Genomic DNA, 19250 nt, shown 5'->3' on the forward strand with positions numbered 1-19250 from the left:
ATTCCCCCACTTTCATGACTCGTCAGGCATTCCAGGCCAGTTTGCAGACGACGAAGGTTGTATCTCGCTTGTATTTTTAAAATTTATTATTTAAAAAAAAATAGTCAGTTTTTTCATTTGTTTGCGTTGTTGGAGAGCCTCCGGGTCCTTCACGCCGAGAAACACAAGCTAGATACAGGTTGGTGTACTTATTTTCTACTTAATTGTTCGAAAAAAAAAAAAAAAAATTGTCATCGTTATTTTGCAATTTTTAGTCATATCAAGTTTATTATAAAAAAAAAGTGAACTCAACAAGTGAACTGAAACTCGTTTTTTTTTTCTTTTATTGTGAAAAAATAATTTCGGAAGTGAATCGATATTGTCGCGTTGCCACGTCATCATCATAAAATGGGCGCGACCTATTCTCCCCATGATATTGAACACGAGCAACCAAGTAAAACGGAACAATTGGCAAATTGGATAAGTCGTGTACGTTCAAAGAAAATAATGCGTCGACGAAATAGAAAACGTGATCTTCGTGTTGAAGCAGTATTGACATCAGCATTGTTCAAGGCCGAATTTGAATTACGCACAAAGCAACGATTGCGCAATATAAAATGGCAGGAGCTTAAAAAGGAATTGATGTTGGATTATAAGCAATGCAATGACTATACAAATTATTTACAATGCCAAGAAATAAATCCATGGAAGGAGCCAGTTTGTGAGGAATTGACAAGTTTCAATGAATTTATGTCACAATTGGGTGAAATTAAAGTTCCAGTAGCCCGATGAAATAACAACAATGAAGATGCTCGTTGATTGAGGTTATGTTTTTTATCTAATTTCAACGAGTGGGATCCAAACGAAAAAAAAAGGCTTGAAACGCCTCTTTAAAAAAGAAGATTGAAGATTCTTCAACAATGGGATGAAGAGAAAAAAAAAATTCGCGTGTGATTTTTTTTGTTGTTAATGGACATGTGTCAAATTTTTCCTGCCAGTGGTTTTGAAAGCAGCAGCCGAAATAGTGACGTCAAATTTGATTGCGTATTTTTTAATTGCAGTCTCGTCGTATGCAATGGCAATGGGAAGGACGGCGGGAGTCGCTGTTTCCGTTTCCGAGGAGCCTGGTGGGGGGGATGCCTGGAAACCGAGACCTCGCACCGCTGGTCCTGAGTGTCGTGTTTGGTTTGTAAAATCGTATCGAAAAAAACCAAAGTATTTTTTTTCTTTAAAAATTAGTTGAAAAAAAAAAAAATTCTCACTCTCTTTGCTTAATAGGAAAAAAAAAATGACTGATTTCATATTTTATTTTCATCTTTTGAAGATTTTTTTTTAGCTACGAATTATTTATTTTGTAAAGTGATCATTTTGTGATATATTTAATTTGTGATTGACTCTTACTTCTTCAGTATTATGAGTATTTAATGAGAATTAATTTTTGAGACTTTAAAAAGAAAAAAAAAAAAAAAGTTGCAGATTTTAGTGGCCACTCGATGTATTTTTCATGTTTTATATTTATATATATAGAGGAGGAGACACATGCAGTTTGGAATAAAATTTTTCTATTTAAAAAAACAAAAATTTAATTAATTTCATTTTTTTAATAGTTCAATGTCTATTAATGTCATCCCTCCTTTTCAGTTTTGGCTCACAAATGCTCATGATTGGAAGAGATTTATGTTGAGGGGAAAAAAATTCTATTTCTAGAAGGTCGAGAAAGAGAGAGAGAGAGAGAGATGGGCAGCACTCGATTCTATTCACACAAATTGCGATATAAAAAAAAAAAAGTATCACCCCTACCTGTGCGAACACACCTTTATTATCGTTCTTGATGGAAAAAAAAGCGAAATCTCCGGTGAGCTTCTTTTAATTGTCCCTGAAAACAAAATGCCCCGAAAAAAATCTATTCCTCAGGTTTTTACTTCAATCATCTGCGTGGGCGTTATCCTTGGCGAAACAACAAAATAGGATACACGAGGTACAAAAAACTTCAATGCATGAGTAATTTTCATTTATTTTTGAGAAAAAAAAATTTTTTGCCGAAATTATTTTTTTGGGATAAAAACGAGAGAGGGTGGTGTGGCCTTTTTGCCTTTCAAAAAGGCGAACGGAAATAATAGTATTTTCACAGATTACATGCGAAAAGGGATCTCCTTTATCGAGAGCAATTGCGGACGAAAAAAAAAAAGGTCCTCGACCGAGATTTTTAGGACCTTATCTCATGGTATCATCTTTGTAAGTCATTTCTTTCACTGGCTTTATCGGTTCTTTTTTATTTTAATTGAACCGATATTTTTTAAATGTGAGAATTTTTATTTGAACAAAAAACATAACTTTTTTTTTTTTAAAAAATTCGTAACAAGTTTTTTTTCTTTTTTGTGTGCTTTTTTTTTGGATAAATTGGAGTGTTTCAGTGTAAAAAAATTTCTACTATTTGGAAAGTATCGGTTCATATCAGTCAAGCATCTTTTTTCATAAGAGAGAGAGAGACACGAGGGAGAGAAAAAAAAGCGTGTTTTCATCATCCTCATCCGGGACCATTCTCCACAATTGGCGAAGATCAACGGTAAATCTCGGAAAAAGGGGGGAAATAAATTCTCTTTTTTTGAGCTGCAGGAAAAAAAATTTCGCCGAACGAGGAACGTAAGCCGAGTTAATTTCAATTTTTTTCTAAAAAAAAAAAATTATCAGGTATTGAATTTGTTTTGGGGAAAAATTTTTAGAAAAAAAAAGGGGGGGTTAAGTTTAAGGATTTGTTCTTTTGTGTCTTTAGGACCAAAATAGAAAACTAGTGCGAGGAAAAATAGTTTCGAGAAAAAGATGAGGGGAAAAAAAAGCAAATCCAGAACAATAAAAGGGCAGAGGAAATGCAGTTACCGGAGTACAAAACGAGGTTTTCTCATTATATTTAATTCGTCGGGGAAATGGGGTTGTCGGGGCTTTTTAAGGTAATTTGTGTTTTAAGATTTTTCGAGCCGACGGAGAAGAACGGGACACTTGAGGGTGTGTGTGTTTGACACTGAAGAGAGAAACCAATTTTGTATAACTCTCAGCCGAAGAGAAGGTATCATTTTCTCTCGATTTATATCAATATATTTTGATATTTAACCAATTTCCAATGAATTTTATAAAATATGTACATATATGTATATTTTATCGAATTTTTTCCAAACATTTCGTTTTTGTATTGCTTTATTTGGGTGGGAGAGAAAAAAAATTTTTTTGTCTTTTTGAGTCGTAGGAAAGGAACAAATCAAAAGGAGTGCAGAGTAGATTTTTTTTTAGAGGCAATTTTCGAAGATACACAGATTTTCACAGGTGAAACAAAAAAAATTCATTTTTTTATATATATAGAGTAACGATTTCCTAGAAACAGGAGTTTATAGATCATCCGAAGAAAGGTATCAATTTTTTTACGTATGAAAGTTGAATTCTATTTTTTTTAGACTGGGGGGAATATTAACGTTTTTTCCCGCAGAAACCGGAAGACATCGAGGAAGATGCTCAATTTTCTTTCCAAGCATGTGATTTCAATTTCGTAGGCAATTTTTGAGAGTGCACCATTTTTTTGTCGACTTGATGTAGAAAATATATATATACACACAAAAAAGACCTCGAAAGGTAATAGAAAAAAAAAAAATCATTTTTTCATCGAATGGGAAATCTTTTGTGGAAGTGGGGAAGTTTTTTTCGCTACAGTTTCAACGGCACAAGATTTAATTTTTTTTGCGAGGAAAAATAAAAACAAGGACAATTTTGAAAAAAAAAAATGGGCAATTAATCGCTATCGCTATTTCAATTCGCTTTTTTTGAGACCGGGCTGTTCAAGGAATTTATGGTTGAAGGTAATTTAGAGCAGATTTTCTTTTTACAAAAAAACTCACCAAATTTTGTTTCCTACACAGGTATGGTAAAAAGGCGGGTGTTTTTTTTTTTAAATAATGGTAATTGCTAACGAAATCTTTAAATGCTTATGAGAAACTGTTTTTTAGAATATCAATTTTTTGATCGTATATAATATTGAATATTTTGTCACATGTAAATTTTCTATTCTATATAGAGCATGTCTGATTCAATGTTGCCTTTTAGGTTTTGTTGGCAGAGGAATTTAACTGTTGCTTGAAAAAAAAAAAAGAAGTATCGAAAATATTTTAGAAAAACTTGTAGTTTGTATTTGCTTTAAAGAGACTAACCAAGAAAGGACGTTTTTTCATCTCTATAGAATTATCACAATTGTGAAAAAGAATAATTTTCTATAAAAAAAAAAAAATCAGCACCCGAAGTCATTTTGCCTGAGATGTATTGCTGTGATTCATTTCTTTTTCCTAAATAGAGAAACTAAAGACATTTTTTTACCATGCACTCAATATGAAGCTTTTCATCATCTATTTGTGCAGTGACAATTTTCTTTTACCAACAAGTGAAAAAAAAAAACCAGTTTTTGTTCTCTAAAAATTAATATTTTAGCGCAATTTTTCTTGTTAGACATTTGCGAAGCTTTGACAACACAAATTTTGTTAATGCGATTGACAAATTTTCACCTATAAAAATTGTTGAATGTTTTTTCTACTCTTATGTTTTTTAGAAAATGGTGAGTGTTTTTTGTGTTTATAATATTCTGGAAAAAAAAAACAAATGCGATGAGTTTTTATATTATGTATATAACTCCTTAGATTTTAGGTAGATTAATTATTTATTTTCATGTTCTACTTTTCTCCAAGTCTTGTGTACTTTTTTTTTTAATTATTTCCTATTTTTTGTATACGAAATCTGTTCTTTTATAATTCTTTATGAATAAATCACGCTTTATGCTGGGGGATGGGGTTTGGGGAACACTAATCCATCCAAGAAATTAAAAGAATTTTCAGGGTCCAGATGATCGCTATTCCATTAATAATTTTTTGCGCACGCACAAACATACACACACAGAAAAAAAAATCATGGAAGTTCCTTTTTCTTTGCTGATGTTCTTGCATATTTTTGTCAACCAAAAAAAATGTTGTGGATTTGAAATTTTTTTGTGAGCCAAGATTATTTTCATATTCAGTTCTGAAGATTCATCATCATCATCATCAAAATCAGTTTCATTTTTTTTGCTAAGAAGAATGTTACCCGTTTTATTTTTTCTTCAAATGAAGAAAGTTTTAGTTGAATATTTTCAATGGTTTCAAGAGTTTAAATTGGAAAATGGAAAAAAAAAAAAGTTTTCGTGAGTTTGAGTGCAAGTATAGTGTGTGAGTTCTATTTAATTAGCAGAAGTATATATTACTATAAAAATAGAAAATGGAGAGGAGGAGGATTTTGATTATATTTGCATCATAATGAAGAGCCGAGTGAAAGTTTTTTTTGGATTCCTGAAGATGAAAAACAAGAGAAAATTTTTGAAGCGATTAAAAATCTTATTTCGTTGAGGCAAATTTTGAATGAACCGAAGAAATACGAGGCTGTAAGTCTTTTTAAAAAAAAATATTCGAATTTCTAATCCTTTCTCTTTTTAGAGTATTTTTTCGAAGATTTTTATTTATAATGTGAAAGAGTATTTTAATAGTTTTGAAAAATATTTTAAAGTATAAGAAAAAATTATTTTGAACTTCAAAAAAAAAAAAAAAAAAATGGATATAGTTTTTACAATTTTTAATTATATAAACGGAAGATGCTGAAGATAGAAAAAAAAAATTGTGGCTGATATTAATTCATATATTTTGCGAGAGTAATTTTTTTTACATAATTTGGAAGATATAAAGAAAAAAATGAAGATGAATTGAAAAATTTTGCATAATGTGGAAAAAAAATTATTTTGAATTGAAAACAAATAAGGTTTTACGATTTTTTATTAGGCGAAGAAATATTCTTTTTTTAAACTGAAGATTGAAAATTTAACATGAACCAGGAAGAAAAAAAAACCTATCTTGAAAATAGTAAGTTCCTTTTCGATTTTCGAATTTTTTAATCAATTCTTTTTAGAGTATTTTGAAAATCGTCTCAAATTATACGAAAAACAAAAAATGTATCAGGAATTTTTGCGTTAATTCAACAAAACGATTTTTTTATTTAACAAAAAAGAAGATATGAAGATATTTTTCAAGAATCAATTCGAAAATTATTTGCAAAAGTATTTCAGGAAGAAATTATGAAGCCAGTAGTAAAACAAAATGTTGAAGTTTTTGGAAGCAGTTTGAAAGATTGGTATATCTATTATTTTTTTGCTGTTTGTTTTTTTTTTTGTAACCAAATGTTTCAGGATTCTGAGTTTTTAATATAGCGGAAAATGGAATAAAACAATTTTATTGCCTATTCAGTATTTTTGAAGATTACAAAAAAAAAGAAGTTATGCAGATGTGGAAAAAGTTTTAAAAAATCCAATTTATAATACCCAAAATGTTAATGGATAATGAAATTGAAGATTTTGCGAGAAGAATATTTTTTAAAATATTTCTAAATGATTTTCTCAAGTTACCAAAAGGATAGCACATTTATTTAGTCAATGAAGAATATTTTCGGAGTTTCAATATTTCCAAAAATAATATTTATATATTTCCGTACTTTTTGAAGTTTATTTCCAAGGATAATTATTTTAAAGGATATTTTCGAATATAAGGATACGAATGGATATTTTCAAATTTTTTTAATATTACTGAGGAATATTTTTCAAGTTGCCAATTTAACAGTTTACGTGCGAAAATTTGAAGGAAGATTACAAAATACGGTATATTTTTCTCTTTGTCTTTAATCAAATGTTTCAGCAATATTTAAATGGAATTCTATATAGAAAAAGCAAATGGACTTTTATTGTCTTAAAATAATTATGATGACAAAAATATTAAAATTCGTTAGTCGAGAAAAATTGCAAGAATAATTTTTATTAAACACGGGCACGAAGATTTCATCATATTTGAAAAAATATTAAATTATTAAGGAAAAAAGAGGTATTTAAAAAAAAATTTGTCAAGGAAGATAAAAAAAATTTGTTTTAAAGGAAAAATAATTATCTCGAAGGAACGATTTGTGAGTTATTTATCTACTTAACTATTTTCTAGGTAGAATTTATATTTATTATTTAGCCGTACGTATTTTAACAACAAAATGAAGAAATTGAAATAATTCTGTATATATATACACACATGAAGAGTGGAAATTATTTTTGTCCCTCCCCTTCTCTCTGCCCCTTAATGAGAATGTTTCTAGAGATTCACGAGAGCCAATGATTTAAAGAAAAAAACAAAAAAGTACATGGGGAACTTACCTGTAAATTCGACTTCATCATCATCAGAAAATTTTCTTCTATATTCGTCTCTCAAGTGGGGGATCAACTTTGGAAGGAACTTAGTCTGGATTCTTGGGCAGAGCTGCAACGTTTTCCACATTTCCAACAGTCGATCTTCGTGATCCTGAAGGAGAATGGACATTGCGGATATGCTCCAGGGATTTGAAGATTCTCTGAAGGCTGATTCCCTAATTTCTTCGATATATAATTCCTGCTGCCTTGTGATGTTGATCTCATTTCTTTATTCATCGATGGAAGCTTTCGAGGGCGTCTCTTCGGTATTTTTGCCCCCCTCGGAGTCCAAAGGTGTCTCACGGAGAGCAGAGTTCCAGCCAAAATGTGTTGATTCCCATTCTTTTAAAGTGAGTATATTAAATTTTTTCTTTCCTTTTTTGTTTTTTTGATTAAACAATAAATTAAATTTAAAAAAAGTTACAATCAAAATTAGAATTGAATAAAAAAAAAAAAAACGATATGATATGAGAAATAAAAATTTCCTTTCATTTTTGTGTTGCAGAAAATTTTTTTTCTCTTCCGAGTCTTGCAGCCGGTGCGATTTTTAGGATTCTAGGCGATGCGGATTTGGGGTTTTTTCTGCGCGATTTCCGGTACATCCTTAGGTCGACTTTCATCGGGTACTTCGCGGGCGAAACTTCCTTCGGACGACGTTCTTCATGATCGCGATTCATCTACTTTCATCTCTCATATCCTTCTCGTGGACCCAAAGAGACTTTTAGTTTTTAGGCTTTAAAATAGGAATTAGAAATTTGAAAAAATAGAAAAAAAACGAAATTAAAAAAATAGAAAAAAAAATATTTAAAAAAATAGAAAAAAAGAATTAAAAAAAAAGAATTTAAAAAAAGATTAAGAAAAAAGAAAAAATATTTTAAAAAAAGAAAAAAAATAGGAAAAAAAATATATTAAAAAAAGAAAAATAGGAAAAAAATATTAAAAAAAAAACAGATTTAAAATAAAAAAAAAAAAAAAAAAAAAAATATATATACATATATAAGAAAAATTAGGGTTTTTTTTGGGGGGTTTTCAGGCGTCGCAGAAGAGGATCGCCGGACTGGACGAAGAAAGAAGAGGACTTCGTGGGATTTATTGTCACTTCTTCGTGGGACATCGTGGGAAATATTAACAATAATGTGAAAAATTTACTCAACATTCTTTTCTTTTTTGGGAGGAATTTTTCAAAGAATTATTAAAACTTGGAAAGGAATAATATAATTCGAGCTTCAGTGAAAACGTTATAGATTAATCGTAATCAAACACAGGATAAATGGATATTGAAAAATTCATCCGATAATGCCAAGTAATGAACTTTTAAATCTTGTTTTTTTTTTATCTCAACAAATGAAAATTAATTAATTGCATTTTCAAATGAATTGCAATTCAAAAATTTTTGGAATTTTGAGTCCTTCTCTACACATGAAAGAAAAAAAAATGTCAATTCTAGTTTTTTTTTTTGATGAATTCGTTTAAAAAAACAAAAATTAAATTTTAATATATTATTTATTAATCTTAGAAAAAAAATTTTTAGAAATGAAATTATTACATTTAAAATTGAATGAGAAATTTTTTCGGGAAATATTTTTAGTTTTATTATGAAAATGTTAAGTGGAAATTTTATTTTTCATGACATTTTTCTACGATTTTGATAAAAAAATTAATTGTGAACAAATTTTCAACATTCGGGAAGCAATTAAATGAAACTTTTTTTTAGGAATTAGAAAACAGATTTTTAAACATAATAAACGAGTAAAATTAGAAAATCGAGATAAATAATTGCGATTTGAACATTTTGTTCTATTGACTGCGTCGATATGGAGGAATTTTTGTTTAATAACTACGGCGAGGAACTAAGGGAATTTTTTGAACTGCAGCGAGGGACACTGAGGGAGTCAGATTTTTTTTTTTTTTTATTAAATACAGCGAAGAACGCTGAGAAATTTATTTGACTGCGGCGAGGGACTCTTGAGAAATTCTTTTAAATGCAACGAGGGACATCGAGGGACTCTGAGGAATTTTTTGACTGCGGCGAGGGACATCGAGGGACTCTGAGGAATTTTTTGACTGCGGCGAGGGACATCGAGGGACTCTGAGGAGTTTTTTGACTGCGGCGAGGGATAACGAAGGACTCTGGAGAAATTCTTTTAAATGCAGCGAGGGACATCGAGGGACTCTGAGGAATTTTTTGACTGCGGCGAGGGACATCGAGGGACTTTATGTAACACTAAGGGATTTTTTTGACTGCGGCGAGGGACTTTGAGGAATTTTTTGACTGCAGCGAGGGACATCGAGGGACTTTGAGGAATTTTTTGACTGCAGCGAGGGACATCGAGGGACTTTGAGGAATTTTTTTGACTGCAGCGAGGGACATCGAGGGACACAAATATTTTTGACTGCAGCGAGGGACATCGAGGAATATTTTTTTTTACTGCGGCGAGGGATACTAAAATATTTTTATATTTGCGGCGAGGGACTTCGTGGGACACAGGATTTTTTCCTGCAGCGAGGGATACTAAAATATTTTTATATTTGCGGCGAGGGACTTTGTGGGACACAGGATTTTTTTCTGCAGCGAGGGATACTAAAAAAATTTTTTCTTGCAGCGAGAGATTTTTTTTTGTCACAAACGAAACTCGTCTAAGGACATCACTGGAAGATTAAATTAATTTTTTTTAATAAATCATTCAATTTTTCAGTTCTAATTCAACAAAAATGAAAAAAATTTATTTAAAAAGAAATATTTAATTCAGTTCTAATTCAACAAAAATGAAAAAAATTTATTTAAAAAGAAATATTTAATAATTCACATTCAAAGAAATAATTTGCAACATTCAAATACAAAAAAGTAATTTTTACTTGTATAAAAAATTTATTTTATCTTTTTTCTTTTAATTAACTCATCAAGATTTGTTAAGTTTAAAAAAATTATGTTTCTTAATTTATTAAAGAAGTACATTTCTATTTAAAATGTTGAAATATAATAAAAGTTATCGTTAACAAGAAATTAATCTTTTTTTTATTTTCAGAGTTTTTTAATTTTATAATTGTAATTGTGATATGATACTGTGCGATTAATAAATAGATTGTAAATTCTTTTTGTAATAAATGATTTTAAAAATAAATAGTTAAAATTAATTTCATGTTAAGTTTTTTTTCCATACCTGTGACTTAAAATTTTATATTTAATCAAAGTCAACTAAATTGTGTTTGTATAAAGAAAAAATCGTTCATTTTTAGTTAGTATATATTTACAGATTTTTTTTTTCACTTTTTTTTTACAAAACCAGAGTTTCATAAAAATGAAAAATGTACTAGAAAAAAAATTCTAATAATAATAATTACTATTTATGCAGTTCTTAATAATTTGGCTTCTCTAATTTCTTGTAATTTTTGTTGCTCTTCGGCTACAACTTTTGCTCGTTCTATTAAGAATTCTTTATATTCATTTGCATCCAAATCACGAACAATTTTAATACCCACGGATTTTGCAATACCTACCATCATTTGACAAATTTGCTCTAAAGTCATCAGTGCCAATGGAGGATCTTCAGATTTGATTTTTGCTATTTCATACAAATGTTTCAATGTTATTTTACCAGAGCAATGTTCCTCTAAAATAAAAAAAAATATATTTTAAATTATTAAAAAAAAAATAGATAAACAATTTTTAAATGAAAATAATTTCAAAAAATAATAATTATAAGTTATAAAAATTATTCATATAAATCAATTAAAAATCTGTTTTTAAGTTCATAAAAAATTAAGACAATAATAATTAATTAAAGTAGCAATTTTTCAAAATATTAACAATATTTAAAAAAAAAGCAATCTACATACTATGTTTGCCGGTTCCTTTTTGTATGCCAGCAGCTTGTTTTAAAAAATAAACTGCTGGGGGTTGATGAATTACCAATTCATAAGTACGATCTGAATTTACTTTTATTCTGCAGGGCAACGGAATTCCTTCCTTTATATCTTTTGTTCTTTCATTAAAATCTTTACAAAAAGCGGCTATGTTTATATTTCTCTAAAAATTTAAAAAAAAAATCGTATTACAATTAAAAAATAAAAATCTATTATTTTTCTTATAATTAATTTAAAATTTATCTATTATAATAAATTCACAAACTGAATTTCTAACCTCAAAATTGTATTTATAGTTTTATTAAATTGAAAGATTAATTAAATTTTAAATTGAAAATTATATTTTATATGCGAATTAAAAGAATAAATAATATGACAATGGAAAATGTTATAAATATTTTAAAAAATAAAAACAATTTCTAACCTGTCCAAGTTGAGGGCCAAGAGGTGGACTCGGCGAAGCAAGTCCAGCTAAAATGTTTGTTTTTAATTTTGAACTATGATCTACTTTATCTACTATATTTTTTAACATTTTCATTTTCTTAACTTTAGACATTTTTAATAAAATTTATTTTTAACGAAAATTGTAAACAATCGACACTCGTAATAATAATTTGAGAAAAGTAGTGATTAGTTACTTGTTTATCCGTTAGAAAAATTATAGATGGCGTTACTAAATTTTTTTTTAATAATCTCATTGGTTTATTTAAAATATACGCGGGGTTCAGCAACCAATGAAAGTTCAATGTAATTGAAAATAAGCCTTAATTTTCTAGATTTATAGTGACATCTACTTTTTTTTAAAGGGACAAAAAGAGAACTAACGATCTGTCATTTATCATCCAAAAAAACGTGTTTTTATTATTTATTTAACATTTGTTTTTCAGTCTTTTAAAACACAATCATGGTAAAAAAACCAAAAGGTAATTTTATTTCAATTAATTGTGAAGATTAAATTTATAATAGTTTTAAATTTCTATTATTTTATTTTCACGAAGCAAACATAACCTCTTTCTTTTAATTACGACTTTTAATAAATAAATTTTAATATTATTTATATATATTTAAAAAAGGGAAATTATAGAATTTTTTTTTCTTTTGATAAATATATCTGAAAGTTTTTATATAAATATATGGGGCATTCTATTTTAAAATTATACCCCTAGTAAACAATTGACAATATAAGACATTTTTTAAATAATTATTTCTCCCATTTAATTAAATCAAATTACTTTTGCAATGAGTGGTTTCGAAAGAGAAATTTCTAAACTTTACAATTGTAAAAAAATATTTAAATAGTATAAAAAATTTAGTTTGAAGGTTAAACTTGTAAATATCTCAAAACACGTTGTCTCCGATTTTGACAAAATCTATGTCAAAAGAAAGCTTAAATATTCTATTTTTTATTTCCGTAAAGTTTATAATGGACATTTTCGAGAATTTCCAGAAATTAATTAAAATTCTCAGACGTTTCGGAGGTTAAAAAGGATTGAAATTTGTATGAATGGAGAACCATTTCTTTAAGAGCGGATTTTGTTTTTTAAATTTAATTTCCATTAACCTTACATTATTACATCACTTGACATTAGAGAAAAAAAAATTGTAAACAATAAATATATTGATCTTTAGCTATTTGCAATTAAAAATTTTTCAAATTTAAAAAAATTATTAAGATTAAAATTGAAGTTTTAAAATTTATTTATTTAAAAATTTCGTAAAAACAAATGCCGCTGTATTTGAATAGAGGTTCTCTATTCATGCAAATTTCAATCCTTTTTAACCTTTGAAACGTCTGAGAATTTTAATTAATTTCTCGAAATCCTCGAAAATGTCCATTATAAACTTTACGGAAATAAAAAATAGAATATTTAAGCTTTCTTTTGACACAGATTTTGTCAAAATCGGAGACAACGTGTTTTGAGATATTTATAAGTTTAACCTTCAAACTAAATTTTTTATGCAAATTAAACTTTTTTTTAAAAAAATTTTTTTTACAATAATAATGTTTAGAAATTTCTCTTTCGAAACCACTCATTGCAAAAGTAATTTGATTTAATTAAATGGGAGAAATAATTATTTAAAAAATGTCTTATATTGTCAATTGTTTACTAGGGGTATAATTTTAAAATAGAATGCCCCATATATTTTTAATTTGTTTAAAAAATTTGATATTTTTTGTAAATTATTTAGAATTTGCCGAAAGTAAGGCGGAACGTCATATGATGACAATTGGAGAAATAATTCATGAATTATTACTTGCACATGAACAGCATCGAGATGTTGATTTAAATAAATTAAAAGCACGAATATCATCGAAATATGGATTGGACTCGTCTCCAAGGCTTGTTGAAATTATAGCCGCTGTTCCTTCTGATTTTAAAAAAATTCTTTTACCAAAATTGAAAGCTAAACCCGTGAGAACTGCCAGTGGTGTAAGTTTATCAAATATTTTTTTTTTTTTTTGAAAAATAACTTTTATAATTATTATTAATTTAACAGGGTAAGTAAAAACGATAACATTCGGACAAATGGATTTTAATTAAGTTTTCTCCAACGTTTCGAAATCACCCCGATTTCCTCTTCAGGGAGTCTAGCAATACAAAATTATAAAAATTATTAAAAATTAAAAACAACAAACAAAAATACAAAGAAATTAAATTAATAAGAGACGAAGATTATCAAAAAACAAAAATACAAAAGGCAGTCAGAATATTAAATAAATAAATAAAAATAAAATACATACATACAAAATTGTACAAGAACAATTAACAAAATATAATCAATAAATAAAATTAATTAATATATAGAAAAAAAAAAAATTAGAAAATAAATAAAAATAAAAATAATTGAATACAATAAATAAAATAAATAAATTAATAAAACAAAATATAAGTTACCAAATAATTATTATTTTATTTCGTAACTTATATTTTGTTTTATTAATTTATTTATTTTATTACCAAATAATTATTATTTTGTTTATTATTTTATTATTTTATTTGGTAACTTATATTTTGTTTTATTAATTTATTTATTTTATTTATTGTATTCATATTATTTTTATTTTTATTTATTTTCTAATTTTTTTTTTTTCCTATATATTAATTAATTTTATTTATTGATTATATTTTGTTAATTGTTCTTGTACAATTTTGTATGTATGTATTTTATTTTTATTTATTTATTTAATATTCTGACTGCCTTTTGTATTTTTGTTTTTTGATAATCTTCGTCTCTTATCAATTTAATTTCTTTGTATTTTTGTTTGTTGTTTTTAATTTTTAATAATTTTTATAATTTTGTATTGCTAGACTCCCTGAAGAGGAAATCGGTGTGATTTCGAAACGTTGGAGAAAACTTAATTAAAATCCATTTGTCCGAATGTTATCGTTTTTACTTACCCTTTTAAATATATTCTCTCGGACGTTAAAGAATTATTAATTATTAATTTAACATTTATTTGAATTTTTTTTTTTTTTTGTTTTCAGATAGCCGTTGTCGCTGTTATGTGTAAACCACACAGATGTCCACATATAAATATGACGGGAAATATTTGTGTATATTGTCCTGGTGGTCCAGATTCTGATTTTGAATATTCAACACAATCTTACACTGGCTATGAACCAACGTCAATGCGAGCAATTCGTGCTCGATATAATCCTTTTTTACAAACTAGACACCGTGTCGAACAAGTGAGAATTTCTTTTTTTTTTTGGAAAAAATCTTTTAAAGTAATTAAATATCTTTTTTTTGTTTAGTTAAAGCAATTGGGACATAGTGTTGACAAGGTGGAATTTATCGTAATGGGTGGAACTTTTATGTCCTTACCAGAGGATTATAGAGATTATTTTATTAGAAATTTACATGATGCTCTCTCGGGACATGTTAGCAGTAATGTTGCAGAGGCTGTAAAATATTCAGAACGCAGTCGAACAAAATGCATTGGAATTACAATTGAAACACGTCCTGATTATTGTCTCAAAAAACATTTATCTGACATGTTAAATTATGGGTAAAATTATTTTTTGTTTCTATTTTTAGTCTATTTAATATGATAATTAAAATTTATTTTAAAAAAATAGTTGTACACGTTTGGAAATTGGAGTGCAATCAGTTTTTGAAGACGTTGCTCGTGATTCAAATCGTGGTCATACAGTGAGAGCAGTTTGTGAAAGTTTTCATCTATCTAAAGACGCTGGATTTAAAGTTATTGCTCACATGATGCCGGATTTACCGAATGTCGATATTGAAAGGGACATTGAACAATTTGTCGTAAGTTTAAAAAATATTATTAAAAAAATTTCTAATTTAATTACAATTGTTTTTTTTCAATAAATAGGAATTTTTTGCGAATCCTGCATTTAGAGCGGATGGTTTAAAAATTTATCCAACATTGGTAATTCGTGGCACAGGTTTGTATGAATTATGGAAAACGGGAAGATACAAGAGTTATCCGCCAAGTGTTCTTGTTGATTTAATAGCACGAATTCTTGCATTAATTCCACCATGGACACGAGTTTATCGTGTGCAACGCGATATACCGATGCCTTTGGTCAGGTAATTCTTTTATTAAAAAAAAAAAGAAAGTGTGTATATTTTGAAAAGTATTTATTATTTTTAAATTTTAGTTCTGGCGTTGAACATGGAAATTTGAGGGAATTGGCACTCGCAAGAATGAAAGATTTTGGAACCGACTGTCGTGATGTTCGTACACGAGAAGTTGGAATTCAAGAAATACATAATAAAATTCAACCCTATGAAGTGGAACTCATTCGAAGGGATTATACAGCAAACAATGGTTGGGAAACTTTTCTCTCTTATGAAGATCCAACTAAAGATATTTTAGTTGGTTTATTGAGACTTCGAAAATGTTCAAATGAAACATTTAGGTAGGTTTTTTTTTTTTTTAAATTTAATTTAAAATTAAATAAAAATTAAAAAAAAATTTAATTTTCTCTAGACCGGAGTTGAAAGAAAAATGTTCAATTGTACGAGAATTGCATGTGTACGGAAGTGTTGTACCAGTTAATGCTCGTGATCCGACAAAATTTCAACATCAAGGATTTGGAATGCTTTTAATGGAAGAAGCGGAAAGAATCGCAAGGGACGAGCACAGATCTAATAAAATTGCTGTTATATCCGGTAAGTTTGGAATTTTTAAAGAAAATATATATTTTTTTTTTTATTAAAAACTAAAAATAAATTTTATTTCAGGTGTTGGAACGAGGAATTATTATCGTAAATTAGGCTATGAATTAGATGGACCTTATATGTCAAAACTTTTAATTTAATTAATAAAAATGGGATTTAAAATAGAATTTTTAATGATAGTTTTGTAAATAAATACAAATTTTTTTTTTTTATTAATAAAAATACAAAATATTGCTTTAACAGTATATTTATTTTGATATAGATTTTTCCTTTTTATTAACATTTTCTTTTCTAATTATTTTCTGTATAAAACATCGAATATTTACAAGTTTCTTGTGACATAATAAATTGGCTTATATAAAAAAAAAAAATAATTGTTTAACATAAAATGGCACAAAAAAATGACTTGATTACTTTTGTACAAGTTAATTTTACAATTCTCATTCATAAAAAAATAACACTTTTTGTTCATTTAACATTGCATACAAAATAAAAATAAATATTCGCACATTTTTATATAAATATATAAGGTACAAATTTGAGGTATTTATAATATTATAATTTCTTCAATTCATTGAAGAAAAAATCTTAATTATTTTTTTAAAAAAAAATCCCTTCAATAAATTTGAAATAGCTTAGCTAGTTTGTTAATTTAAATTAAAAAAAAAAAAATTATCCCTTCCTAACACCGCATTTTTTGTTAAATAGGATAAAAATCTTTATTTCGAAGTGAATCGACACTCTTTAAAATATTAAAATTTAAAACACCTAAATAAACATGATAGAGTGATAATTTAAAAAGTGTCCATTGCTCACCAATGGAAAGTTTCAATCGTGACCAATTTGTATGACAATATTTAAATTTTTCACCATATACAGATTTAACGCAACATTTTGACATTTCCATAAATGCATTCATTCTCGATTGTGTATTCAATGTATATTCAATACAACGAATAAGATCATTTGTTTTTAATATTAATAACATTTGCCTATCGACTTTTTGTAAAACATGACTTATTTGCGGTAATAAATTTGGTATTTCCTTTTGAAATAATTCCTTCTCTGTTTTTGAATATTTCTTCTTTTGTACACCATTTATTATTGTATCCCATGTTCTACCCGAAACCATACAGGAAAATAATCCATAAAAATCGCCAACGCCCAATTTTGTACAGTGCTCCTTCATTGCGTCCTGAAAAAAAATTATTTTCAAATTAAAAATAAAAAACAAATAAATTAAATAAGAAAAAAAAGTTACCTTATCTCCATCGAGAATTGCCAACCAGAGTTTTGAATATTCCCAACGAAATTCATTTGTTAAATCTGCATATAATCCATGATCAAGAAGAATAATTTCCGCGTTGCTTCCATTTTTTCTAACAAGAATATTTCCTGGATGTGGATCGGAATGAACAAAACCAGTTATAAAAATCATATGACTATATAATCGGCCTAATTTATTGCTAACTTCGAAAAAATTTAAACCATTTTTTTTTAAATAATCAACATCATTTATTTGTCCACCCTCCATGAATTCCATTGTTAATACTCGCGATGAAGAAATATTCCAATAAATTTTCGGTATCTGAAAAATTGAAATCAATTTTTTTTTTTTAATTTATTTATTAATAAAATTTTTTTCAATTTATCAAAAAATTTTGAAAACCTTGAGCCAATGATAATCTTTAAAAAGATTATCGAGTTTTTCAGCATTTTTTCCTTCCTGAGTGAAATCTAATTCACGTGGAATATTTTTCTTTGTCTCCTCAACAAGCCAATCGAATTTAAAATCAGGAAATATCCATGATGTAATTTTCACGAGAGTTGCCATTGTTTTAACATCAACATAGGCATTTGTTTTAACTGAACGATGTTGCACTTTAACTGCAACGGAATTTCCATCTTTGAGAATTGCTTTATGTACTTGTGCAAGACTTGCTGTACCCAATGGATTTTTTTCAATTAATGTAAATATTTCGTATGGATCTTTTTTAAAATCCTCTTTAATTACAGTGAGAACATCATTAAATGATGATTGTGGCGCAGAACTGTGTAAAATTCGTAATTTTGTCACATATTCTTGCGGTAAAAGATAATCCAAAGCTCCAATATGTTGTCCAACCTAAATTAATTTCCATTATAAAAAAAAAAATTTATTAATATATTTATTAATATAATAAATATAAAAAAATTCTATTTACCTTAATGTAAACTCCTTTATTAGCGCAACAAAGTTCCAAAAGTTTTTGAGCGCCAAATTTATGGGCTTCAGATTTTAATATCTCATATTCTGATGATCCTTTAACAACATTTGCTTTATAAAGATGTTTTTGATAATAATTACCAATTAGAAATACTGTAACAGCAGCTCGACCCAATCTGACAATTCCAATTGATCCAATATCATATTCATTTGCTCGTAACGATGCAAAAGTTCCTAAACCAATTGTTCCAATAGCAGCGGTTTTTAACAATCTTCTTGATAACATTATTGATATTCTAAAAAAAAAAAATCTTTTATTATTTTAATTTTTTTCACCACATTTGTTAAATTTATTATAAAAAAAATATTTAAAAATAATTAATAATATAAAGTAAATAGAGAAAAAGTGGAGCATGATGTAAACTAACCTCAAAATTGTCGAACTTTTTAGAAATAAACATTCGACTTCAAGCACTGTTTAGAAAAAAAAAAATAATTTTCTTATCGTTGATTTTTCCTCTCTTTTTTTTCACAATTATAAACTATATAATAAATTCACGATAACCTGATGTTAACCTAAAAAACCTCAAGTTGACAAACTATAAAAAAAAACTATTTCTTTTTATGTCATTCAATGATTCTATATAATTATAATAACATTTAAAAACTCACTGAATTTACATTATTTTTTTTTTGGAGGAAAACGTTAAAACTAATTTTCTTTTCATGGTGAAAGGTATATAATAATGATGACGCAAGTACGATTATTCTAAT

The 19250-nt window shown here is 27.3% G+C and overlaps 4 protein-coding genes and 1 long non-coding RNA gene across 8 annotated transcripts; 3 read left to right on the plus strand and 2 right to left on the minus strand.

Moving 5' to 3' along the window:
- The first annotated feature begins 6 nt into the window (after positions 1-6).
- On the plus strand, positions 7-8238 carry LOC127280193 (uncharacterized). Of its 4 annotated transcripts, none has more exons than XR_007842796.1 (4): positions 7-178; positions 1041-3824; positions 4069-7605; positions 7761-8238. It is a non-coding gene; the product is annotated as an uncharacterized LOC127280193 (long non-coding RNA). The 4 variants fall into 4 exon arrangements; XR_007842797.1 differs by having other exon boundaries at positions 1041-3380; positions 3458-7605; XR_007842798.1 differs by having other exon boundaries at positions 1041-1164; positions 1621-7605.
- Positions 185-1130, plus strand: LOC127280192 (uncharacterized). Its single transcript, XM_051303075.1, has one exon. The coding sequence runs from the start codon at positions 388-390 to the stop codon at positions 769-771; it is 384 nt and encodes a 127-aa protein (XP_051159032.1). The 5' UTR covers positions 185-387; the 3' UTR covers positions 772-1130.
- A 1010-nt stretch (positions 8239-9248) lies between the features above and the next one.
- Positions 9249-11757, minus strand: LOC127280191 (39S ribosomal protein L11, mitochondrial). The gene is made up of 3 exons (XM_051303074.1): positions 11544-11757; positions 11093-11282; positions 9249-10866 (listed from the first exon to the last, which is right to left on the minus strand). Exons 1-3 carry the CDS (start codon positions 11673-11675, stop codon positions 10601-10603), a joined length of 588 nt encoding a protein of 195 aa, XP_051159031.1. The 5' UTR covers positions 11676-11757; the 3' UTR covers positions 9249-10600.
- A 137-nt stretch (positions 11758-11894) lies between these two features.
- Positions 11895-16515, plus strand: LOC127280175 (elongator complex protein 3). The gene is made up of 9 exons (XM_051303050.1): positions 11895-12042; positions 13310-13551; positions 14608-14811; positions 14878-15131; positions 15202-15391; positions 15459-15676; positions 15748-16008; positions 16080-16261; positions 16334-16515. Exons 1-9 carry the CDS (start codon positions 12024-12026, stop codon positions 16408-16410), a joined length of 1647 nt encoding a protein of 548 aa, XP_051159007.1. The 5' UTR covers positions 11895-12023; the 3' UTR covers positions 16411-16515.
- Positions 16502-19210, minus strand: LOC127280176 (aarF domain-containing kinase 1). Its single transcript, XM_051303051.1, has 5 exons — positions 18905-19210; positions 18475-18772; positions 17940-18395; positions 17532-17858; positions 16502-17465 (listed from the first exon to the last, which is right to left on the minus strand). Exons 2-5 carry the CDS (start codon positions 18760-18762, stop codon positions 16971-16973), a joined length of 1566 nt encoding a protein of 521 aa, XP_051159008.1. The 5' UTR covers positions 18763-18772; positions 18905-19210; the 3' UTR covers positions 16502-16970.
- Between the last annotated feature and the right edge of the window lie 40 nt (positions 19211-19250).

Source organism: Leptopilina boulardi, unplaced genomic scaffold (assembly GCF_019393585.1).
Source record: "Leptopilina boulardi isolate dan_hultmark-lab unplaced genomic scaffold, ZJU_Lbou_2.1 LbouV2_229, whole genome shotgun sequence".
NCBI classification, from domain to species: Eukaryota; Metazoa; Arthropoda; class Insecta; order Hymenoptera; family Figitidae; genus Leptopilina; species Leptopilina boulardi.